We start from the raw sequence: 25,303 nt of genomic DNA, 5'->3' as shown, positions 1-25,303 counted from the left end.
GGGCAGCTTCGGCATAAATCAGCTCTGTTCTCGTGAGGTGATCATGCCGACTGAGAATAGGCAGAGTGAGCACCAAGAGTTAAGACTGTCCTACATATTCCCCCCATCACTTCAAGAGCTTTCTGCATGTGTCAGCTGTAAGAACCAACCTGAGGAGTCAGTGTTCCAGTTCTCTCCCCATTTATTTACCTCAGGGGTGGGGAACATCTTTCAACCTGAGGGCTGAATTTCATTTTGAGAGAGGTTCTCGGGGGCCACATTCCTGGGATGTGTGGGGCCGAAGGCAAAAGGGGGCAGGGCCAAAAATGCAAAAAATCCCAGCCTATTTTAGCTTAAAGGTCTTACTGCCTAGCGCTGCGTTACCCGCTTCCCAAGCGGCCTTGAAACATTGGAACGCATTTGTTGCTGGCATGCAAATCTCATTCGTTTGCAGAGTCAGTTTGGGGGAGACCGCTTGGCGACTAATGGGGTTGGAAAGATAAAACCCAGACTTCCCAGGCCAGAAAACGTGGCACTGTCAGCATTTCATGGACCTGATGAGTAGCCAGCCAGCTGGCCATCTGCACTGATGCAGAGAAGAGGCCCAGGTAATTATGGTCCACTCTCTACCACCAGACAGTTTGGGGATTGGGAATAGCCCCCCTCCTCCCCCCAAAGCAGAGCCACCTCCAATGGGCTTTTCTCCTTGAGTGAGTCACTTGAAATGGTGAGGAGTAGTGTGACCGTGCATTGGAGGACAGATTCAAGCCTTCAGAGCAGAGCTGATACATGGCTTTTTGCAGACACAAGCAGTGCCAAGTAGCCGAGGCTAGATTTGCTGTAGAACAGTCTCCCCCACAACCTGGGGCCCTCAGCCAGCTATGCAAATGTGTTGGAGATGTGGTCCAACACATTTGGAGGGCTCCAGGATGAGGGAGGTTGCTGTACAAGCTATTTATCAATCACATGGATAGATGTAAGTTGGTAGGGAGGTTGAGCCTCCTGTTTCCTTCCGTCACCTCCTGAGATGCAGGTCTGCTGGGCCGGCTCCTTGGCCTACCAGCGAGGGCACCTCTAATTTAGGTAAAGAGAGAGCCCTTTTGGAAAGAACTTCACACCGGTATGCAAGTAGACAGCGGGGCAAAATAACTTTGGTAGACTGAATTGCAAAGCTGTTTTTATAGCTTTGTCAGGAAAGTTCATGGGTGCTGAGGAAGACTCCCAGTAGTTTTGGTGGGCAGAGGGGATCAGTGCTCCGTATAATCCTCTTCTCCCTTGTCCCTCACCCTAACAAGTTAAGAGGGAGCAAACTAAATCACACCAAATAAGAATGTTTAGACTGGGCATCATCCATCTTGCAGAATCGTCAATTCTGTCAGTAGAGATGCAGAGACTCCATCTCCTGCCCCAGTGTGTTAATTCTGGAGTCATCTACTTTGGCTTGACTTTTACCTGTTTATGTTCCCATGGAACTGGGGGCAATTTCCCCCCCACAGTTCCCCCCCCCCTGCTCCAAGTGGCTCGGCAGTATGGCTGGTTGGCAAAAAGTGCTTTGAAATGTTTGGCTGGGACGTTTGTGTGAAAAGGGCAGCATGATGTTAATAATTAAAAATTAAAAGCCAGGTCTTGAGTGCGAGGGAAGGAGATGGAGGTTGGGTGGGGGGAGAAAAAGCCATTTTCTGGTCTGTTAGTTGGCAAAAATGAAATGTGTGGGTGGGCCAGCCGATGAGAAGAATGAGGCTAGAAGTTTCTCCCTCGGGGCCACCTGCCTGAATGTAGCATCGGAAGTTGCCAATTTAGTTTCCAGCAGTCCACAGAGGGCGTAGTCCTAGAGAGAGGAAAGCAGTTAAGAGTTCCTTCTGGACATATTGCTTTATTTTTACCATGGACAAGTCAACGTTCTCTCCCTCTCCTCCCCCACAGTGTGCCCTTCCACAATAAAGGGGCTGCTATGGAGCTGTTGTCCTACCCCTTCAGGTCTCCATTGGACTTGCCTGTCTTCTAGTAGAGCGGCTTTTAAAACTACATTTTGGGGGGAAACCATGGAGCTCCTCGGAAGTCTACCAGGGAGAATGCATAATGGTGGAACAGCATCTCCATAGAATCCTAGAGTTGGAGGAGACTTTGCAGGTCATCTAGTCTAGCCTCTGTTCAAAGACCTTCAGCCAGGGAGAGCCATCCAGCCCCCTAGGTCACTGGTTCCATTGTCCATTGCTTCTTACTCTTCAGATGTTTTCCCTAATGTTCAACCAAAATCTCCCCTCCTGCAACTTCAGGCCCATCTGATCTAGCCCTGCCTCTGGAGAAGCAGAGAACGTGTCTTTGTCTTCTTCTGTGTGATGGCCCTTCAGAGACTGGAAGAGGGCTATCATGTGTCCATCTTGTTGCCCTCTTCTGAATCCGTTCCAGTTTGTCTTCATCCTTCTTAAAATGGACACAGTACTCCAGACGAGGTCTCACTAGCACAGTATCCAGTAGCACTTTTACTTCCTGTGACTTAGAAACTATGGTTCTGTTAAGGCAGCCTGAACTTACATTTGCCATTTTTGCAGCTGGATCACACTGCTAGCTCATGTTTGGCTTGTGTTTGACTACAATCCTAAGAAAGACCCTTATCACATGTACTTTGAGCAGCTTACTGTGCTGAGTGCTGGTAGGAGCTGCCTCCCTGCCAGTCGTAGCATCGCCTTATTGCCAAATAGCTGTCCTAATTATTTGCAAGTCACTCTTTTTTTCTTTTGGCTGTAGTTGTCCCAGGGCCTAAGACGAGGCACTTTATAGATTTTAATAACTGGAGTGACACACTGTTCTTCCCTTTGTTCGGTTGAGGAGAAATACGTCTTGTCATTAAAAGTGACAGGACTGCTGATGGTGGAGGTGGGGGTGCAGGAGCTGCCCCTCTGGAGATTCTGCAGGGCGAAGGGCGAGCCTACCAGTTCCAGAAAGTTCTGGGGCAAGCTGGAGGAGGGACACATGGTATTGGGCAAAACTCTTTCAAAAACATGTTCTCTTCTCTTTGCACCCCTAATCTCTCCAGGTGTGATGATTTGGCTTCTGGCGCAGCAGCCAGCTCTTACATAGATTGGGCAGTTTGCAGCAAAGGGACTTGATAGCTCAAGGCTACAGCAGGCTTTTAAAATTCATCTAAAATTATTTCTGGGCCTCCTTTAAGGAGGACCTTTACCTTTTGTAAACTGGGATGGGAGCTTTTGTAAACCTGCGAACACGTATTCCTGTCAGGCTATCAAAATGCTAAAAATGGCACTGATATTTTTGCAGATACATAGTCTTTATTATGGATTGGCTCTTCTTTTGTGGCTTGATTTGCATGGCGGGCTGGCTCTTCTTTTGTGGCTTGATTTGGGTTAGCTTTTCAGGATGGAGCGAGCAAATCTCAGAGATGTCACCCCAAAGAGCGAACGCTGCCATGACTTGGTGGAGTGACACGCTCAGTGAAAGAGAGAATGTCCCATCCTGCATGGCTGAGTGTTGGTGCCCAGTTTTGCTGGAAACAGCAACTAGTCAATGTGGGTCTGGTTTGGGGGAGGGTGAGCCTGCTGGCATCTCCAGCTTCTTTGAGCAAACTGGGCTTTAATAACCCGTCACTATTCTTGGAATCAAAAACATGCAAGTTTATTTCCCTCAAGTCTAAAGATCAATCTCTCCTGCCCTCTTTCCTTCAGAGTGACCTGTTTTCCCTCCTATTTTGCTGGCCATCTTTGGGTGGTTGAGAACAGTGTGTTCCGGCGTTCTGCTATGGCAGGCATTTCTGGTGTAAACCTGCTACTGGAAGATGGACATAAGTGCCTTGTGCTTTCGCAGCCATATGGGCAAAGAACGTGCTGTAAAGATAACATACAATAATGAAATCTGAGATTCTTCTTCATGGTCTCTGTGCATCACACATACAGGTTCTGCAGCGATGCAGAGCCTTTGCCAGAACTTTCTAGAGTGGAGACATTTGGGCGGGAAGCCTGCCTGACGCCGCTCCTGCGCATGCCCTAAAGGTGGGGCTTGCTCCCGCCTTTCCCCATAGTTTCTCTTTGACTACCACAGTAGCATCATTGAGCCCTTCCTCTTCTAAATCTTCTCATGTGAGATTGAGCTAAGTTTTCTTCCATTTCTGTTCTACTACTATTATTTTAGCTATTTCTATACTTTACGTTTTCTGCTCATGGTGTAGGACCAGGGCAAGTGGCCTTCTTCATATCAGGTCAGACTGAATGTCCATCGAACCTCGTACGGTTTATTCGGGTGGGGGGTGGGGCGCTCTCCAGCATCTCAAGGAGAGTGAGAAATCTTCCCTGTAACTGGCTTAGCCACTCTCTTTTGGACTGGAAATGCCAGGGATTGAACCCGGGATGTTCTGCACGCAAAGCAGGGCTCCAGCCAGGACGGAACATCGGCTCCTGTCTTGGTGCAGCTGTTGGGGGAACTTGTGTGCATGCTTGCGCCCTCGAAGGTAGAATTTCCAAATGGCTAAACAAGATCTGGTGTGTCTCCATGTGTGCATCCATAGCTATACGTGCGTAAAATAATATGGGGCTTGGGATGGTTAGTTTTGTATGACGGTTTTAATTGGCAGCGTTGCATTTCCATAGTGTTTCTGTTTCTGCAACAGCCCTGTTAGGAAAGTTCCCATTCTTTCTGTATAGATGGAGGCGGGGGCGGGATTGAAGCTTGCAATGTGTGACTTAATCACAGATGAGATTTGAATGCAAGCCCACACTAGCTCCCAGATAGCGCGACCAGTTCTGTTTTGCGACATCCTCAGCTCGCTTGGGTCAGTGTTCTATTTCTGTGCTGCCACCATCTTCGCAAGGCTCCAGAAATCAGATGGCTAGTGGCAGATAGGGAGTTACAATGGGCTTTGATTGATTGGGTCATGCTTCCTGGTGAATCATTAGACAAGGAAGCGTCTTGTTTGCAGCGGGGGAAGAGCCTGCACATGGGAGATGTTGGAGCAAGGGATTAAGAGCCCCCGCTGGATCAGAGCAGAGGCCTGTCTAGTCCAGCATTCTGTTCCCACGGTGGCCACCCAGAGGCCCCACTGAGAAGCCCACAAGCGGGCCAGGAGCGCAACAGCGCCCTCCTGCTCATGTTTCTCAGCAGCTGGCACGCAGAGGCCTCTGATCCTGAAGGTAACCTATAGCCATCAGGACAAGTAGCCATGGATGGCCTTCTCCATGAATTTGTCTAATCCCCTTTCAAAGCTATACAAATGGGTGGCCATCACTACATCTTGCAGAAGCAAATTCCATAGGTTAACCCGGATTAGTTTGTTATTGTGCTGTAGCTTTTGTTAATTTTAAGATACCCTCCCACCTTCTCGAGGGTTTGGTAATAATGTATACTTGTTTGAAATATAATTGACCAACCAGTTCAAAGGCAGATGGCATTGAAAGAGAATTTTAATTAAATGATTGCAATCTTTAACCCAGCCTTCTCCAGCTTGGGTGTCTGGGGACAATGGGAGTTGTAGTTCCACACCTCTGGAGGGCACCAAGATCGGGAAGGCTGCATGAGCCTGTGGGCATTCCTGATCACAGCTGCTTGTGAGAGGTCTTCTGGATTGTCCCGGGGGGTCCGGATTCTAACCTTTTAGCTGTGTCTCCTTGCAGTGCGCAGAGAACCGAGGGCCCCCTGTGCTAGCAGCTGCCTGTCATGCTGGCCTGTCTCCCGGGGCCAGGAGACCTCCCCTTCCAGCTGCTTTCTTACCCGCAGATGAACGCTGGACTTCAGAAATGTGAGTCGCTGTGTGAATTCTGACAATCCTGCTGTTAGCGTCTTGCGCCAGGGAAAGCCCGGGGGCGGGAGGGAACGTCAGCATGAAGTCAGGCAGACTGTGAAGGCAACTCCTGGGGCAACGGCTCTTCAGCAGCTCCCAGGGAGGCTTCCAGGAGCTGGCGTCATCCTAGGAGGGAGGGCTGCAGGGAAGCCGCCGCCTGCACCGAGCTCACACCTGCCTACACTGACCGGCCGCCGTGCCGGCAGAGGGCCCCTCCCAGAGCCACCCAGAGATGCCAGGGATGGAACCTGGGCTTGCGAGCGGCACAGAAGGGGCGCTGCAAATCAAGCCCCTCTCCTAGCTCTCGAGCAGTGCTCTTCCCATCGCCTGCTGCCTCAGAGGTGGGCGGCCTGTGGCACTGCGGATATTTTGCCCTAAGGCTCCTGTCAGCCCAGCCAGCACAGCCATGGGAGGGATGATGGAAGCTGTAGGCTGAGACATCCGGAGGGCGCCGAGGTGGGGAAGCTCCAGATAGTGTTGGGACTCCAACTCCTACAATCCCTGTCCACTGACCAGGCTGGCTGGGGCTCATAGGAATTGGAATCTTGCAGCGTCTGGAGGGCCAGCCTAACTCCGGGATTAAAGGTTTCAGTGAACCCAGAGTACACTTCTCCCCCCCGCATGCACATACACAGAGGAGGCTGCCTGCTGCATCTCTGTATGCCTCCCTGCTCTTGCCTCACCTCTTTCCAATAGGCTCTGGTGGAGATTGCTGATTTCGCCCCTGTGTTGGATTCAGTGGTGATTTGACTGTTCAGTCACTCCCAGTGCAGTCACACAAATGGGTCACGTAACCATTGGGAGAGGCTGCCCATTCCCCCACTGCTTGAGTTCTTGTTCTGCCCTCCCACCGGGAAGCTGAGCTTTTTTTTTTGTATGCCCCTCCCTCTTTGTCTCGCTCAAAGGGTCCTGATAACTTGAATTAATTTTAATGGGAGAATAGTCACCATAAATGAAAGCTGCTGTGCATTTTCTTTATCATGGTGTTTTTGTTCTTTAGTCCTGATGTGAAAAGAGTACTTCAGGGTGGTGGTTTAGCCTGATGTGCAGGCGTGAGCTAACCAAGCCTCTTCCACCCCACCCAGGCAGGTCTTGTCGGGAAAAGCTCAGCTGCTGTCTTTTTTGGGTGGCTTGGGACCCAAATCCAGAATACAAACTCTAGGTCTTATTTAAGCTCTTTGAGATCAGGGAAGGGGCACAGCTCAGGGTACAGGAAGGTCCAAGGTTTGATCCCCACCATCTCCCGTCAGCATGAGGATGGGCAACTTGTGGCCTTCTCTGGAGCTGAACTGTGGAGCTGAGCGCCTTGTGCGGTAGCCTCCTGATCAAGAGAAGGCCTCTTGTCCCTCAGGTGCTGCTCATCTTCCCAGTGCTCCTTGAGAGACATCCTGGCCCAGTGGAGTCAGTTCTGCCTGCCTCTGTTGCCTCAGATGGAGGAGGGGACCCCATCCCCCAGCAGTACCTGTGTGGGGCTTGCGTAGGAGGGGTCCTTAACTGGGCCTTTGAATCAAGTCGATAGTAGTTCTGTAATCCCAAAACGGAAGACAGCTGCACCCACAAGTCTTCCCATCGATGAGGTAGAAGCCAGGGAGCTCTATGCATTATTTGGAACTTTTGACGAAATCGCTTGCTCCTGATGGAGAGAAGAATCTCAAAATGCTTCGGGAATGTAAACATTGGTCCAGCTGTCTTTGGTTTTGGCTTCTCCCCCTGATCTTTTAATCCATTTTGTTGTTTTTTGAGACCGATCACACTTGCTATTTAACATTTTAAACCCACCCAGCCAGACCCTGAAAAAGTCAGTATGACTTCCTCTGCAGATCAGGTGCGAGTGGATGGTCTCTTCCAATTTACAGGAGGAATAGGTCAGCGCCACGCCGGCCAAAGGAAGTCCTCCTTCTCACAGCCTTAAAAAAAGAAAAAAAAGAATTTCACTCATTGATGGAACTGAAGGTCTATCTAGATTGGCCTTCTCCAACCTGGTGCCCTCCAGATGTGTTGGACTACAGCTCCAAGCCGCTGCTGGCTGGGGCGGGGGGGTGCTGGAAGTTGTAGCCCAGCACCAGGTTGATGGAGGCCATTGAGAAGTGTTAGCCAGGGGAGCTAAAGGGAACCTCCATCTCCAGACGCAGTCTTACCTCAAGGCACTGGATGCTGGAGGGAACCAATGTGGGTTGGGGGAATTGTTGCTGTCTGTGCCCTGCTCGTGAGCTCCCCAGTAGTGCCTTATCTACCTGCTGTTGGACCTTTGGGGCCCAGTCCAGCTCTGGACAGTCCTTATGTTCTTAAGATGCAGCACTGGCTGTTGGGTTGAGTCAGTGTTGATGGGTCTCTCTCTCTCTCTCTCTCTCTCTCTCAATCTCTCTCAATCTCTCTCTCTCTCTCAATCTCTCTCTGTCTCTCTGCCTTTCTCTTCTTCCCCCTGCCCCTATCTCCTCCTCCTCCTCCTTCCCACCCACCTCCTCCCCCAACCAGGGGACACTACACAGAAAATGAGAGCCGCACAGCACCCTACTCCAGCAGAGTTGGACGCGTATGCTAAGAAGGTGGCCAACCATCCTCTGACTATCAAAATTTTCCCCAACAGTGTCAAGGTCCCCCAGCGGAAACACGTCCGCCGCACTGTGAACGGGCTGGACACCTCCGGGCAGAGGTACAGCCCCTACCCGCCGTCGCAGGCTGCGGTGAAGGCGGGCCTCCTGGCCATAGTCCGCCGGCCGGCGAAAGGCATCGTCAAGGACTTTGACGGGAGCCGGACGCGCTTGCTGCCGGACACCATGATGAACCCCCCTTCCGCCCCCTACCCGGCACCGAGCACTTTAAGCCACCCGCAGGCGTTGGCTCGCCAGCAGGCCCTGCAGCATGTCCAGAGCCTGGCCCAGCATCCTCAGGGGATCCCCCCGGCCCTGCAGCAGCAGCAGCAGCACTCTCAGAGCGCGGGACATCCGGCCCTGCAGCCGCAGCACCCTGCCAACCACTTGCTCCAGCAGCCGCCGCCGCCACCCGGCTTGCACGGGGGCCGGAAGATGGCGGACGCTGACGCCCCGCCGAATGTGACTGTGTCTACCTCAACCATCCCCCTCTCCATGGCTGCCACCCTGCAGCAGAGCCAGCCCCCGGACCTGAGCAGCATCGTGCACCAGATCAACCAGTTCTGCCAGGCCCGCGCGGGCGTCAGCGCTACCTCAGTGTGCGAGGGACAGATCGCCAACCCCAGCCCCATCAGCCGCAACCTCCTGATCAGCGCCAGCACCCGGGTGTCAGCCCACAACGTCCCCACGCCCCTGCCTTCCTGCGTGGTCAACCCCGGCGACCACACCACCGCCACGCTCCCGCCATCGGCTGCCATGGGCATCCCCCTGGGCAGCGTCGGCCGGGGCCCCTCCGCGTACCAAAGTGAAATGAAGCAGGTGGCGGCCTGGAACCAGCAGCAGCTTGCTCACCTGCAGCAGATGTGTGGTGAGGCGGCCATGGGCCCTTCCGGGATGATGGGGAAGCCCCCCACACGAGAGCTGCCCGGGCCGGCCTTTGCCAGCAAGGCGCCCGGCTATGCCCTGGAACTGTGCATGGGCCAGCCGTTCAGCGTCAAGCCCCCGCTGGAGAAGCCCACCCCCTCGCCTCCCGTCAACGGCCTGCCCGGCCCACTGCCCTACACCAACGGGCACTACTTCCAGCCCCTGTGGAATAACATTCTTCCCACCCCCAACAGCGACAGTTCAGGCTCCCAGGACCTGGCCATGCCTTTCCATGGGGCAGGGGGGGCGCCCCCCATGGGGGCCGCCTTGGAGTGCACGGCTGGACCTCACTACAGGGCTGGCCAGGGCAGCGTGATGCAGACGGTGGAGTACCTGAGCGGGGACTTCCAGCATTCCTGCCTCCGCGAGCAGGGCGGCGGGGGGGTGCTGAGCAAAGCCCCCCGCCCCCCTTCCATGAACCGAGCAGCCGAGCCCACCGATAGTCGAAACCTTCACATGCAGCACCCAGGGTATAGATGAGGCAGCGGTCGCTTTCACTGACGGGAGAAGCGATCTAGGGTTAGTCTTAATTTGAATTTAACAAGCAACGTGTGTGGCTGTGCCTTTGATCTGTGTTTTTTTTTTTTTAACTTGCAAACTTCTGTGATCATTATTGTGAACCGCTGAAACAGGAGCCAACAAATGTAGACCTAAAAATATTCCGCGCAGCTAACGCCCTCTAGCCTTTCTCCCCTTTCCCTCCGCCTGTTCGTATCAAATCCAGACCTCATCCCTCTCGGCTCCGCTCTGCATCTTGCGGGGCTGCAAGTTCTGCCTCCCCCCCTTTTTCTTTTGCAGGGCTTAGTCAGGTAGCATCAATGCATGGATTTCTTCTCCTGGTTCCTCTTGAGAAAAAGGGGGGATGGGGCAGGAAAGATTGCGGCAGCTTCTCCGCCCCAAAGCCCACTCTGATGAACTGCGATGCACCTCTCCACACCTCCTCAAAGAGCAGTTCCACAATAAAGAGGCATAATTTGAAGTTATGCCTGTGAAAGCGGCCTGGCTCCTGTTGCTGTTGGAGGGGCTGTGGGTTTCCTGGCGCTGAGTTCCAACAACCCTGACCCTGTTGCCCTCCAGTTATTCTGGACTACAACTCCCATCAGCCCCAGGCAACATGGACAGGTGCTCAGGGGAGTTGTGGCACCAGGTTGCTGACTCACTGCCAGTGAGACATAGCTGATGGTGATACGGGGTTATCATAAGCTGCTGGGGAATCATGTTTTTCTCTCTGTCCGCCCTACGCAGCTTATTTTGCCGGAGAGACTCCAGAACCTCAGCCAGCATGACGCCTTCTTAGTCCAGCTTGCGGAAAAGGCTGTGAGGGGGCCGAGAAGAGGGGATGGGTTTAGACTGGCCCTGTTTGGAGAGGTTTTGAGCAGTTTAGGGCCCCGTCATACAAGAAACCCGCCATGAAGTTGCCCAAGTCCTGTCGATTCCCATGCTGGGTTCTGCAAAGTAAGAATGCCCTCCCCCCACCCCGATTTTCTCAAACACTCAGCCTCTCCCCTCCAAACAAGATAAGAACTTCAAGACATAATGATCACTGTCAAGTTTGGAATTAAAAAAAACAAGAACAAATATCACAGCTGCCTTTTAAAATTATTTCTCTGTACACTGGCTAAAGCGATTGCTGTACACTGTAAACTCGGACGTGTAATACTTCTGTGAATGTTACCTGGTAGCGTTGGGTCTGAGTAGCGCTGTGGGGGTGAACCCACTGCCCTCCCCTCTCCTCCCCTCAGCCCTGGGCGGGGGGGAATCCACGTTGACGGAAGCCTTAAAGCGGTTGCTCCTCCAACTCTCCTGAGCAAGCATGGGTTAAACTCTAAAAGCTATCAGACAAAAATGTTCAAATCATGCTAATGATAATTTTTTTAAGGCAAATTTACAGATGTTAAAGTGACGTCCTAGGTCAGCTAGAGGTTCTTAAGCGGGGGAAATTAGAAACAGTTTTAATCTGTATATCTCTCTTGATTTAGGCGTGTAGTTCTGGGCTGTAGGAACCCTAAGTAATCTTTTTTGGGCTTTGCTGCTGCCCTCCCTTGGACTCTTCCCCCCTCCTCTCCTCCCACCGGCAGGACCCTTAGCACCATCTTGGTTATTTTAAAATCCCATGAAGAGTGTTAGAAGGACTGGGGGAGGGGGGGCTAGCGCTGTCTCTTTAGAGCAAATTTAAGAGCTCCGAACTCTTTCTTTTTTTAAAGTGGATTAAATTATGCGTTGGCTTGCGTTGCCTTAACAGGATGCTTGGTCTGTTACACCAAATTATAGCGATACACAAGTTCTAGTTTTTTGTTTGAGGCTTGTATCCCTGCAGCTTTGGGGGGTGGGGTGGGGTGGGGGGGGTGGAAGAGCGGGAGCGAAATGTAGGTTTGCACACTAGAGTGAAAGGACACACACACCCCCCCGCCGCCTTGATGGGTTTTCCTCTGGTGCATTTCCCACACTACACAGCAAATACAACCCCGCCCCACCCGTTTCCAGGACACATCTGCAGCCCCGGCTTGGGGGAAGGCTGCATTAGCCCAGTAGAATATTTGCTGCCCCGCGCACCTGCTGCAGGACTGTGAAAAGGGGCTCGTTGAGCGCCCCCCCCCCCGGGGATCCCAGAACAGCCCCAGCGCTTCTCGCCCCCACCCCTTCCCTGCCTCGCTCGAGACGCGCGGCAGGCCTGAGAGCAGCGCAGCGCGATCGGGGCCGGGAAGTTCGCCTCATTTTCTGGATGGGGCGGGGCGGGGCCCAGCAAGCGCCCTGCCTCTTCCCTTGCTCAGATGCCCCAGCGCCGCAGCCGCTCGGGGTCTCTGTGCCCCCGGAGCGCTTGCCCTCCCCTCGCCGGGCCGCGCTGAAGGTCCGGCCTCCTGCCCCCTCCTGTCGTCGGTTAGCCCCGTTCTCTCTTCCCCGGCGCGCGCGCGCAAGTGGGCCCGAGGCGGCAATTCGGGGTTTCCCTCCCCGAGCCGCGGGCGCCCTTCTGCAGCTGCTGCGTGGCAGCGACGGGGCCGCAGCCCGTTCCCCGCCGGCTCTTCGGCCCACGGCTCGCGCGCGCTGCCCGGCGCCGCGCTCCCATCCCTCGCGCCACTCGCTTGCGCTTGGGGGGCTCCGCGCCCCGGTCCCAGCCGGTCCGCCCCCTCGCGACGCTGGGCGCAGCCGGCTGCGTTGCTGGAGCGGGCCTCCCGCGTGCGGCGAAGCGCGCGGGCGGAGGCCCCGAGCCCAGTTCAGCGCGGGCGCCCTGTGCTGCCCAGCTTTGCGACAGCGCCTCTCCTGGCTGCCCCACGCCGCCCGAGCCGAGCGCGCCCGAAGCGAGCATTTCGGCGAGAGGATCCCGTCTCTGCGGACTTGGGGCGGGACCGCTGCTTTGAGGCGCCCCCGCGTGGCTCCTCGGTCCCCAGTCGTGAGTGGCGCCCCTCCGCCTGCTCCCGGGCGTCCGTCGCCCCTCTCCCAGAGACGGGCAGGGCTGCTTCACTTGGAGTGCGGGGGGGGGGGGTGGTCTTGAACTGCTGCTGTATTTTCCTTAAAAACACTCACTGATTATAATTATTGTTATTAATATAATAAGCTGCTGCTCATGTGCTACGGGTATCCAAACTAGAGATTTCTTTCCTTTTTTTTTGTCTGCAGGAACAAAAAATAAAAAAGTGAAGCCAAAAAACCCACACCTTAAACCCAATGCTCTTCTCTCTCTCTCTCTCCCTCCCCTCCACCCCTTTACCTCTTCTGGTTCGGTGTGCGTAAATGAGGATGATTTGGCCCAGGCCAAGCGGGGGGGGGGGGGGGATGCATTCTTATTAGTTATGCCCACCTGCTGTGGGTTGGGGTTGGGGAATCGGAGGGATGCTGTACAGGCTTGAGGAATAGGAGTTATGGAAGGGGCGGGGAGCCTCGGGGCCGGGGCCAAATCCGGCCTTCCTGCGGTCCCAATCGAGTCCACTGGGTTTCCTCTTCCCCCCAACCACCAACCTTTTGGTGGTTTCCTGGCGTCTGTGCAATTTCCCCCAGTCTAAAAGACTGAAATGCCTCTCCGAAGGCCTAGTTACTGTGAATTAAGAGCTTTGAGCCACAATAGGCTGTTTTTTTTGCCTCCCCCCCCCCCCATGCACCCTCACAGCTTCTCCGCGATGGAGTTCAGCCACGGGCTGAAAGAGGTTCCCCACCCCTGCATGATGGCCTCTGAAACAGAGCACAGGATTGAGACTGGCAACCAGTGGCCCAGTCCTGCCCCAGCAAAGTCCCTCATTCCTAGGAACAACACCCCCCCACACATACTTGAGCCACATCCCGCTCAGCGTTAGCAGCAAAGGTCTGGTCAGTGGCCTCTCTCCACTGTGCAGCCACACTATTACGTTTTTTATTTGATTTATTACATTTCTGTACCACCCAATAGCCAAAGCTGTAGGAGTAATACTTGGCACAGCTCTGGTCATCACACCTCAAAGAGGTTTAATGTGGAGCCAGGAAAGGGGCAACTAAAACAGGGGTGTGGAGCAAACCCCCCCCCATATGAGGAAAGACTATGGTGATTGAGGCTTGTTATAGTTTAGCATAAACGCGAGACACAATAGAGGCATATAAACTCCTGCACGGAGGGTGGAGAAAGTGGACAGAAAGGTTTTTTCTCTCCTTGGCACTCACTGCAGTTCTGCAGCTTGTGCACAAGAGGGCAGCCCTGGAGAGAGAAGGGAGACGCGCAGAGTGGGGAGGGCAGCTCCTCCCCCCAACTGGGGCCCTCCTGCTGTGTTGGAGAACAACTCCCTCCCAGCCCGCTGGGCTCCCCAGTTGGGGGTGGCTGGCCTGTGCTGTGTCCTCTTGCTTCCTCCGCCTGCTTTCCCTCCTGACAACAACACATCCCTTTGCACTGCTGTTCTGAAGGGACCAACCTGAATGTGGATTGGTGTTTGATTTTTAAGGGGGGGGGGAGCCTTCTTGGAAACTGGGAGTAAAGCCAAGTTGCAAGACCTATTTTGAAAGCATGTTCAGACACAGAACAAAACAAGCAGAGGGCAGCATGGAGGGCTTGGGGGTGCCCTCTCTCCCCCCACCCCATCTGATGCAGGATCATAGTTGCCATTTAAACTGTGAAGGATCTGATTGCCGGGTGGGGATTAGGTAAGCCCTGAGCTAGTCAGGATTTCTAGACACTGCTCTTTGCCACATTTATGGAAGCCAGTGGGTGCTACAGTGGCCTGGCTGTCCCACTTGGCTGCCTGGGTGAGTTTGGAAACCACTGGGCCCAATCCATGCAATCTTGTTGCTGGCCCCAGAAAGCAGCTCCTGTCTCAAGATCGCTGGGAAGCTCAAAGCGATAACAAAGATTGCCTAAGTTGCTATCTTTCTTTCCCCCATATGTTGCAGAAAGGGGCAACTAAAATGATCAAGGGGCTGGAGCAACTCTCATATAAGGAAAGGTTACAATGCCTAGGACTCTTTGGCTTAGAAAAAAGGCAAGTGAGGGGGGGCATGATAGAGGTGTACAAAATTATGCGTGGTGCAGAGCAAATGGATAGGAAGACTTTTTTTTTTTGTTTGCCTCTCATAATACCAGACCCAGAGATCATCCTTGGAAGCTGAATGGTGGGAGATGCAGAACAGATAAAGGGAACTACTGCTTCACATAGCACAGAGTATTTAAAGTAGTGATTTTTTGAGTTGCGCAGCCCTCTTCTTCAGGGTAAATTTCAAGAAAAGGGATGCCAGGTTTGTGCCAGGATTGAAAAAGCCCTGCAGGGCTAGACTAAGCCAGGCAAACACCAGCCTGCAATCTACAAGCATCTATGGTGTCTTCTCTCCTTTCATGTTGAAGAGTGCTGTGTGATCACAAAGCTTGCAAATAACATTTTAAACCCTGGCACATCTCAAGAAGAATCAGACATTTTGGGAGTGTCTGTCTTCTGTTCGGTGGGACTATGGCTTTGATCTGGCCCCAGTTAGCTGTGGGTTGACCACCTTTTTTTCTTTCTGGTCTCATGAACAGTAGCCTTCCACACCTAATAGAGCAGGTGAAGTTTTTCCACCCAGTCATCTCTGCGCCTGCATAGCTTCACTGGCTCCATTTAGGGGTCTGTCTGCTGCTGCTAACGGCACTAGGAAAACCAAAATAGTGCCGGTTCTCTACAGCTGTGTGTGCATTCCACTACCTGAGCCAATTAGATAAAACTTAAAAGGTACTTTAGAGGCAGAATGTTGGCATTTGAATCCACACCTGCGAGAACAATGCCAGGGCGTTGTTTCTAGTTGCAGCACCACAGGCAAAATGTGCCATTTCTGCTGCTGTTTGAATTCCCACCTTCCCGGCTGCTGGTGATCTCACCCAAGAACGGCATCCGGGGAATATGAAGAAGCAGAACACGGCACCAGTTCACACCTGTGCTTACAGCGCCCAGTGCCGTAGTTTATTATTGTGGGGCGTACATGTGTGTGTTTCTGCCAAGGACACAAGTATCCTCCCGTCCACCATGCCCAGCTGTTTTCAGGCTTGCTGCTAAAGCAATGAGAGCTAGAAACTTGCATAGAGAATAAAAATGGGCCGTGCAAGCCTGCTCTTAACTCAGGGGAGGGCAGACTTCAGGCTGGTGGGATCTACTTTTTCTTTTTTTACTGGTGCCCCATCAGAACCTGGTGCAAAAGCCATATGCTTGGAATTAAAGAATTCTGAGCCCAGGGATTTTGTTTTGAATACCAGAACTAAATGGCCGTCCCACACATAAAACCGCTCCTGGTCACCCCCAGCTGTCTGCATTTCAGCAATGTAATGTAAGGGTGGAGTAGAGTCATTTTCTTGCTGCTAATGTTAAACAATTGGGAGTCAGAAATCCGTGCAGGCCTATTGCAAATCGCCCAGAGATCTACCAATACATACTTCTGCCCACCCTTGTCTTAACTAAAGCTTCTTAGGAGTTTCAAGGGGTACAAATGTAGGATGATTCAAAGCCAGCCGCCCCATCCTCCACCCCACGCTTCCCATCACGCTATGTTTGGCCTGCCACCCTGATTATTTGGGGAGCAAAATAGGGTGCTGAGCAGTTGAGACAGCTGGGATAGGAAGAAAGAAGGCCGCCGCCCGGGGCTGCCACCAAAAGGTTTCCTGGAACTGCAGGGTGGAGATGAGTCTAGAAGCGCTCGGTGCCTGGCTCGTTGTAGCCATAATTCAGCCTTCCACCAGCCGTGTTGCACTACAACCCCCATCACCCCAGCCTGTTGGATGGAAATGATGGGACTTGTAGTACAACACAGCTGGAGGAATGGCTGCCATAAGTGAAGACCTGTACTCCCCTCGCCCTCCTGCCTGCCCGCCACTACCACCACCATTTCTGAAGCCAACATGTATACTGTTGGCCCAAGTACCTTCCCCGTTGATGGTGTTTGGATGCTCATATAAACTTACAAATCAAACTGAATTCTTAAATATCTTGCAGCAATCTGGGATGTTTTTATCTATTGGCTTACACTCCAGAATTTGTTCTGCTAGGCCTGAGGCAAGGGTGAAAGTCCCCTGCAAAAGCACAAAACCCAGACCCTTGCATATCCTGCCTGGATTCTCTTCTTTCCTCTGCACCCCCGCCCCCAAAACATGTCAAACAGGTATTGCCCTTTCCCAGCCTTCCGCTCCCAGCCTGGTTATCTTAGAATAAAGTCTGTTTAAACCGTGCTGCCATAACACAAGCACATCCACACAAACAAAACAACCAGTATCCTCTTGAGGCAAGTTTGGTGGCTGTGTAGGGGCATCAAAATTCTACCAGAGTTTAGAATGGCTTCCCAAAAATCTCAGCCTCCCTTTAAGCAAACAAACAAAAACAACTGAGGTTGTAGTCCTTAGAACTAGCGAAAGCGAGGATTATACACATTTACAGGTGAGTGATACTGGTTGGAGGACACACACACACTTCTCCCCATCTTGCTCCAAAATATTTTGGCAATCCTGCACCATGCAAAGTTTTTTCAGTATTAAAGAAAGTTGTTTCATAAACTTTCATTATACAGGATGTGAGATTATACATGCCTCAAACTAAACCAACAAGCTGATCATGCATACATCAACCAGCAGTAATGTTCAAGGTCACTGATGCTGTTTAATCTGTGCCTGGCAAACTCTGCCCTGTTACCACCTACCCAATCAGGCATGATTTTGAGTCAGCACTCTCACGCTCTCTGCATGGCAGAAGTGGTTACACAGCCTCAAGACTACAATGCCCATAACACAGTGCAGCCTGTTGAATTCACATGCAGGGAACTGAAAATATTGAGGCAGCTTTGAGGTCACAGACCATAGGATGCACTGCATCCAGTTGTGATGAGATACGCACGCAAACATCCAGTGAACTGCTGCCAATAGTGAAGGGATGACAAATAGAAGCCAACCAGAATTCGAATCAGTTTCCCTCCACAAAACTCCACCGGCTGGTCCTGGGAAAATGGGCCCGGAACAGAAATCCCACACTTAGGTTTCAAATGTTAAATGGCGAAAATATATGTTACTGGAGAGAATTGTAAGGTAGCCTGTAAAAGGAGCTGGAGACAACAAGCAAGTTTTGGTTTTGCAGGTGTTTGGCACCCACCATTCAGGCCTGGCCTAGCCTGGCCTGGCCTGTGAAATACACCTGTTTTATAGAAAGGCTAAAGTGGAATCGCTTCCTCCAAAGTAAGGGAGAAAAACTGGCAAGACACACACTTTTCCAAAGACTGCCACACCTGCCTGGTGTTCTCACGCAACCGGTTGGAACAACTTGGGCTTTTTTTTGAAAGTCACACTGCAGACCCCTGCTCTCTGAAGGCATGCTGGCGACGGGGTACATTTGCACAGTGCCGAGCTGGGAGGGAAGCCCCGCTAAGAAAGCCAAAGAGATGACTTGGGTGCAATTTCGAACTAAGGCGCTTTCCTGCTGGGCTCCTCCTTTGCTCCTGGAGCGCAGAGCCAAGCAGGGCAGCTTGGCCAAGGCGAGATGGCGGCAAAAGCATGACACTTGTGTGCAAGATCACCTTTTCCCACTGCACACCGGCTCATCACCGTCTGTTGACGCTTCCTGTTCTTTGCTCCATTTGGCTGCAAGCTGAGCCCCTGCAGCTCCCGAGCGCTCTGAGCCGGTGAGCCAAATGGTGGCGCCAGCATGGTCACCGCCCGCCCAAGACACTCAGCATGTACGTGGCACAGCGTCTGGGTCCCATGACTGAGTAACAGATGAGGGCAAGTTCCTGCACACCCCCCCCCAGTCAGGTCTGCTGGTGGCAAAGATTGTTGGCACCATGGCATGCCCACCTGGCTACCTGCAGTGCCAGACAAAAAGGAAAAAACCCTGCTAAGCAGGCAACCCCTGGCAGCCTTTGGCGAGGCATAAACCTCCTGGATGGGGACCCGGGGAGGCAGGCTGCAGCAACAGCTTTGCCCAGGGGATGCCAGCTTGTGCCGCCTAGTTAGCAGCTCTAAAAATAGTCCAATGACTGGGCTTCAGGGCACGGACAGGCAAGCTGCCCGGTGCAGCCTCCGCATGGCAGAGTTGGGGCTCCCCAGCTGATGGAGCCTCCGCGGTTGGTTGGCTCAGAGAGGGAGGAAGCTGAATTTGTATAGTTACGGAGTGACGGGAAACAAGGCTGGATTAACCATTATGCCAAGTGCTCTGGAGCGGCCTTGCCCAGCCAGGGGCCCTCCGGATGTGTTGGACCACCACTCCCACATTTCCTGGCTAGCGTGGTCATCGGCCATTTTGAATTAAGTGTCCCACCCATGACAATCCCCACTTATTCCACTGTGGGAAAGCCATCCCGTCTCAGCTGCATCGTGCCGGATTTATGTCGCACCGAACGGGACTTGTGGGCTCTCGAGAAGGCCTGCCCTGCTCCTGCTGGAAGGAGCTTGTGCACCTCCACGTTCGATGTGGACTTGCAATTCCCTGCCCGGAAAAGCCGAATCCTGCAGCCCAGACCTGTTCGCAGGAGCAGTTCTTGTTCAGAGACAATCTACAACCCATCTTTCCACTAGGATACACCTACATCACATAATACCATAAAATGGGTGTTTTGAGCCTCTTTCAGCCTGAAATAACCAAATGCTGTTTCAGAGAAGCGGGGGGGGGGGGGGGGGACAGTCCAGTGAAAGGAAAAGGGGCGGGGCCAAAATAGCATGTTTTAACTGCAAGCTTTTCCTGCCAGTAACAGCCTTAAAAGTGGCATTTCGATCTTTTAGAAAACCACGCAAAAAGCTGGGAAACCACGGGGGGGGGGGAGGAAAGGGGCGTGGCCTCCTGGGGAACCTCAGAGGACAAGATTGAGAACCCAGGTGGGCTGAGTTTGGCCCCCGAATCTGAAGTTCAGCACCCCTGCCATGAAACAACAAAAGATAAACAGAGAAGGGTGCAAGTTAAAAAACAAAACAAAACAGAGCCAGAAGAAGCAACCAACTGCGCACCGCGCCCCTCGAAAGAACAGCGCCAACCGGCGACTCCACATCTCCCGCGCCGTGGCGCGGCGAGCGGTCCCAGAGCTGACAGGCCATCGCCGCCCGAGCAGCGCCAGCCCCTCTCAGCAGCGGCCTCCGGCCACGCAGCTGCTGGCCTGCCGAGAGGGTCCCGCTCTCGCTCGCCGAAGAGCGAGAAGCGACCCCGGAGGAGGCTCGTGCGCCCAGGTCGCGACGGGCTTTCCAGGGCGAGCGCCGGCCCCGCACACTCCGCCCGGAACACGGCAGCGGCCCGGCGCGCTCCTCTGACTCGAGACGAGCCGCGTGGGCCAGCCAGAATGGCCGCCCCGCCCAGGGCGAAGGGGCGAATTGGGCTGGGCCGGGGGAGCCCCGGGGCAATTGGGAGGAGATGAGCTGGATGCAGAGCCGAGGGGCTCCGCCAGATTTGGGGAGAGGGCACCTCTGCTAAGCGGGAGGCAATCGCTGCACCCTCCATCCTTGCGCTGGGGGCAGCTCGGCGAGAGACTTCGGCTTCTACATCACTCTTGAAGGGGCCCCCGTGGGTCCCTGGCATCCGGTTGGGGTGATGGTATTTGCCCCCCCGCCAAGGACAGCAGGTCTAATGCCAACATCTTCTCCCGCTCCCCCTCCCCCAGAATTCAACGCTGGAAAGACAGGTCTGGGCCAATTCTCCCCACCTCTCCATCTGCTGTGGATGAGCATCCAGCCGCAAGCGAAGCGCGCCTCAGTGGCAGATGAGGTGAGTGCGGGGGCAGGCGCCCCCGCCGCGCGTCTGGAGGGGCCTGCGGCACAAAGGCCAGGGCCGCTGAGCGGGGGGAGGCGCGTGTTCTCGCCCCTTCCAGGAGCCCCGAGACTGACCCGGAGGAGAGCGGGGACGCGCTGTGAAGCGGGCGTCGCCCTTGTGCGGGAGGGACCAACAAAACCAAAAAGACGCGGGGCTGCTGTAGCACAGGGGTTAGCAAGTTGGTGGGGGACATTTCCGCAATACATTGGGGAGGGGGGCAGTTGAAATCAGCTGCGCAGAAAACGTTCGCATTTACAGGCTATTGGTAGTGGTGCCATTTAAACTGCGTCATCCCACGAATTGCACACTTGCTCCCGAGCCTGTAAAACCGCCCCCTGTGCCGTGGAACGAGCCTCCGCGGGCACAGCTTTCCAAGGGCTAGATTTTATGCCACCCCCTCCCCCTCCTGTTCCCATATGAATGCTTGTCCAAGCCTCCAAAATCAAGTTCCCCCATGCTGGGGGCGGGGCGAATGGGGGGAGGACAGCGAGCCACCCGCAGTGACTGAATTGGCAACCTCCGCCTTCCCTAAGCCCGGCTAGGCCGATATGAGGCTCACCGATTAACGCCGATTGGCCTAGGCCCAGGGCTGCAAGAAGGGGGCGGCGGCGGGGGGGCGGGAATTCACACTTTGCACAAATCCTTCCCATCCACCAAGCTGCATGCTACCTTTTGTTATTTTTTATAGAGGGATTTTCTACTGGGATTTTATATACAATCCCGTCAAGGTGAAAGGCAACTTTTTCCCCCGTGGAGAAAACCAATAACTCTCCTGGGAACCAATGGGACTTAAAACACTTCACTGTGGCTGTATCCTACCCTTCATTTGTAGCAGGGCTGTTGGACCCCAACCCATGGGCCACGTCCTGCCTGCTGGGGTTCGCCAGAAGGCCTCACCCCCTTCCCCCGATTATTTTGTGGTTTCCTGGCTTTTGCGTGGGTTGTTCCCCCATTCTAAAAGATCAAAATGCCCCTCCTAAGGTTGAGTTAGGGCAGTAAAAGCTTTAAGCTAAATTATGCTGGTATTTTGGCCCCACCCCTTTTGCCTCCCACTGGAATGGTGGGAGGGGCCAAACCAAATTTCTCCATACCAGAATTCAGCCCTTGGGCTGACAGGGGTTCAACACCCCTGATTTATAGCCAGCTTCTTTGGCCACGACAGGGTCTCCATATGTCTGTGGGCTGGGCCCCATTTACTGGGTCACAGCAAACAGTCTTCACAGCATGTCTGGGTGAAGGTAGAGCCCGCGTCTGAAAAGGTGAAGATTCCTCTAAACATCAAATGACAAATACTGTCTCAATACAGCCACTAAACATGCCCCCACTCCAAAAAAAGCCCCTGATATTAAAACAGCTTGCCTTAGCTTGCAAGCACCAGCATTTGAAATCACTATGCAAAGCCCAAAGTTGCCGGCTCTCCCAGATACAGAGCCTCTGAAAAACTGTGAAGGAAGCTGCTTATTCCCGACCTTTTGGAAATACTTCCGGCCCCACCACCACCGCTAAGAATTTAGGATCCCATGGGGACACGTTTCCCCACATTGCATAGTTTGAATAGTGCCGCCTTGCTGTTCGTTGTTGCACGTGCGGCCGAGGGCCAGGCAGAGGTGCTTAGCCAGACGCAGCCTGTGCCGTTGTACAGGCCTCAGAAGAGCAAGATGATTCACTGGAAAGGCTTCAGGGGTTTGATGGCAGCTGGATGAGACCGATTTCTACAGAGGTGGTGTTTGGGGATCTTTATATCACCACTGGAAGGAGCTGCTGCCTTGGGGTTTCTGTGGTGCAAAACCTGTAAAAGCTGTCCCTGGTTCGCCAAGAATTAACTGAGCTGCTCTTTGGGCCTGGGAATGAATGAATGAATGAATGAATGAATACATACATACATATATACATATATAAATATATAAATATAAAACTAGGCAAAGAGAAAAGGGCAGTGTAGAATCTGCTTCAGTTGTACAGATCACAGAATTTCAGGACTGAACCCGGGATGCCGGGCACGCCCTGCCTTCCAACACATAGGGCCAAGCAACATGAGATGCCCTTGGCCCACGGTGGGAATGGCTTTTTGAAAGAAAATGGCAGGTTGGGGGGCCCAGTCTGGATCAGAACCGCACTGGGAGGCATAGAGTTAAACTCTCCAACCCACATAGGGGTCCCAATCCACTTGGGGTTGGCTATTTACATTTAAAGCGCTACTCACACAATTGCTAATTGTCTTGTTGCATAATCCGCCTTGCCTGAACAAATAACAACAACAATTTTGTAAAAAACTTAGCCACATCACACATGGAACTATCTATCGGGCTGGTCTTTGCTACAGGCAACAAATTGGAAACAAAGGAAATAGCAGATCCAGCAGGCCCTCTCCTGATTCACACACAAAGTAATGCTCCTTCCTTTTGGAACAGGCCTCAAACCCTCCACCTGCCACTGAGTGACTCACTGGTTAAGCATCCGCGCCAGATAAACACCTCACCTGGAGCGGGGAGGGGGAGCCAGCTGGGAGCCCTTGGCAACATCTGATAACACCCCAGGCAGTGCTGAGAGACGGGCAGGTCCCATGAGCGGTCCAGGGTACAAAAGATAGATTTATCACTACTTGCTCAGTGCCAATAAACGGAGATTAACGCACACAAAACACACAAAACCTGCTTGGGTACATAGTCGATCCATCAGAGAGCCGAGATCAGCTCTTGACACTACAACTTACCCCACCCCACCCCCGGCAAGGAAACGGCTAAGCTGACCCAGCCACAGACACGCTGCTAGCTGGCCTCTGCCGTCAAGGTCAGTACAGCCGACTCCGGGGCGGGGAAGTTCTCTCAGCCCAAGGGCCAAATCCCAGTTTGGAGCAGCTCAGGGGCCGCATCCCAGTGGTGGGCAGGCCGAAGGAAGAAGGGCTGGTGCCAGCATGACCAAACACCAGCACAGTTTAACTCCAAGCTCTTCCTTCCGGCATTCCAGGGTCTCAGGCGGAGGCCCTTATCCCTTCTCAGCTGGCAATATCTGGGACCTTCTGCATGCACAGCAGGGGCTGTGCCGCTGAGCTCCGCACCCTCTCCGAACCGTTGCCCAGCCATTCCTTGTGCAGTTGGCCCTGAAAACACTATCAAATTGCATCAGTTCCTCCTCAAAGCCAGCCCAGAAGGAAAGAGTTAAGTGGGGCCCGGTTGTTCCATCATGAAGGCACTGCAAGGTCGAAAGGGTTCCATCATCCTGCTGCCCACTGGCGTCCCAGTCATAGGAGGAACATGGAGCTTTTCCATGGCCCTCAGTTGCCATTTCCCAGCTTTGCCTTACATGCAGTCTCTCTTCTGACTCTCCTGGCTTCCCCTTTGGAGAGTTAGGCTGGGTGTTGGTGAAGCCCTGAGCACACATCCTACAATAACGTTAAGTATTTACGGAGCCGTTTCCCTGACTGCTGAAAAGCATCCCACATGCATCATTGACGACAGGCTTGCCAGGTAGACTAATAGGATTAGCCCCATACTGCAGAATGGAAGGGTGAGGCTGAGAAGGCAGCAGCTTGCCGAACATTCCCGCAAGCAGCAAAAACTGAATTGAGGAATTTCAGGGTCACAGCTGTTTGCTTGCAAGCATTTTTTGACTGCGGTGAAAGGCCGCCAGGACAAGCGAAACGATCATTGCAATTAAAACCAACAAAAAGATTTTCAAAGAGCACGTTGGAGAGCTGAAACTGTCCCCAGACAAGTTGCTGGGGAAGAGGATTTCAGCCTACAAAGCTCCGAGGCACACCAAAAACCACACACCGCGCGGCAACCCCAGAAGATATTTTGGGAACGAAATGAGTATTTCCAGAATTGGAAAGGAAAACTAGAGGTGGCCCTGACAGTAGCTGGAGCTCCTCACCCTGTCAAGGCCGCAAGGGAGAAAACCAGAAGCAAATTGCAGCCCTGGGAGGATTGGGGACAGCCATTTTAAAAGGAGAGGGCCATCAAGCAAGTAAACAGCCCGGGTGGCAAAGCAGTGAAACAGAGGCTACAGATGGCCGGGAACCTCCCTTGCTCTCCCCCAGCACAAAGCCAGAGCGAAGGGCACAGGCTGGAACAGACGCAAAGCGGCTGGACAGGGAAAACAGCCAAGAGATACAGGAGAAATGCTGGAGCAGGGGCTGGTGACCCCACGGGCACTGAGAGGTTCCCCCACCAAGATTTTTTAGAGGGGCAGGGTTAGAAAAAAAAAAAAGGGCCGTGTGGTTTTCCTTTCACCCATCCTCCCTATTCAACACCCCTCCACCTGCCCCAATCCCAGACATAACCCTCAAAGAAGTTTCTGCCCTCCTCAACTACCTTCGGGGGCTTTTCCAGGGACATGCCCCATTCAGGATATCTCTTGGGAGGGGGCTGACCCATCGGCAAGAGGAAAGAACACTGTGTGTGCTCAGGGGCATTCTGTACTTCTTCTTTACTTTCTGTGCGCCTGGCACACCAGGTTCTGGGGTTACGCGTTTTTTATTTTTTTAGGTGGGGGAGACAGATTTCTCCAATCCTGACTGTCATATCTCCCTCCCCAGCCTTAAATTCACAGCACCCAAGTCACCAAGGTCACCCGCCCTGTGCTGAGATGAGCACCCCGCTTCTGCCAAACACATGCAGAAGTCCTAACAGTCTGGATCAGGAATAGCAGGGCCTGAGCGAGAGGGGTCTGTGCCTGCAGCGAGCGGGGGGTGCCCGGAGGACAGGCCGCTCGGTACATTGCAGGCAAGCCAGGAGGCCATGCCCACCCACGGCCCCGCAGACCAACCCCTTCCTTCGCACAGAACCACGTCCATACACAGGCTTCAGTGCATACAGACATGAGGCACCAGGAAT

The 25,303-nt window shown here is 53.4% G+C and overlaps 1 protein-coding gene and 1 long non-coding RNA gene across 4 annotated transcripts in view; one reads left to right on the top strand and one right to left on the bottom strand.

The window, feature by feature from the left end:
• Window positions 1–12,932, top strand: part of FAM222B (family with sequence similarity 222 member B) — a 39,547-nt gene extending 26,615 nt beyond the window's left edge. For 2 of the 3 annotated variants that reach the window (XM_084822741.1, XM_084822742.1), the window contains exons 2-3: window positions 5,601–5,725; window positions 8,243–12,932. In XM_084822741.1, coding sequence (XP_084678867.1) covers window positions 5,644–5,725; window positions 8,243–9,762 — 1,602 coding nt within the window. In that variant the 5' untranslated portion in view covers window positions 5,601–5,643 and the 3' untranslated portion in view covers window positions 9,763–12,932. The remainder of the gene's footprint in view (window positions 1–5,600; window positions 5,726–8,242) is intronic. The other variant, XM_084822743.1, reaches the window with a different exon arrangement.
• On the bottom strand, window positions 5,374–20,589 carry LOC146334804 (uncharacterized). Its single transcript, XR_014786135.1, has 3 exons — window positions 20,362–20,589; window positions 9,616–9,779; window positions 5,374–7,674 (listed from the first exon to the last, which is right to left on the bottom strand). It is a non-coding gene; the product is annotated as an uncharacterized LOC146334804 (long non-coding RNA).
• Window positions 20,590–25,303: the final 4,714 nt, after the last annotated feature.

Source organism: Heloderma suspectum, chromosome 16 (assembly GCF_057233095.1).
Source record: "Heloderma suspectum isolate Gila_16-S chromosome 16, 16-S_ref, whole genome shotgun sequence".
Taxonomy (NCBI): domain Eukaryota; kingdom Metazoa; phylum Chordata; class Lepidosauria; order Squamata; family Helodermatidae; genus Heloderma; species Heloderma suspectum.
Note: the sequence above shows the minus strand (reverse complement) of the source record. Positions and strands in the feature narration are given on the sequence as shown.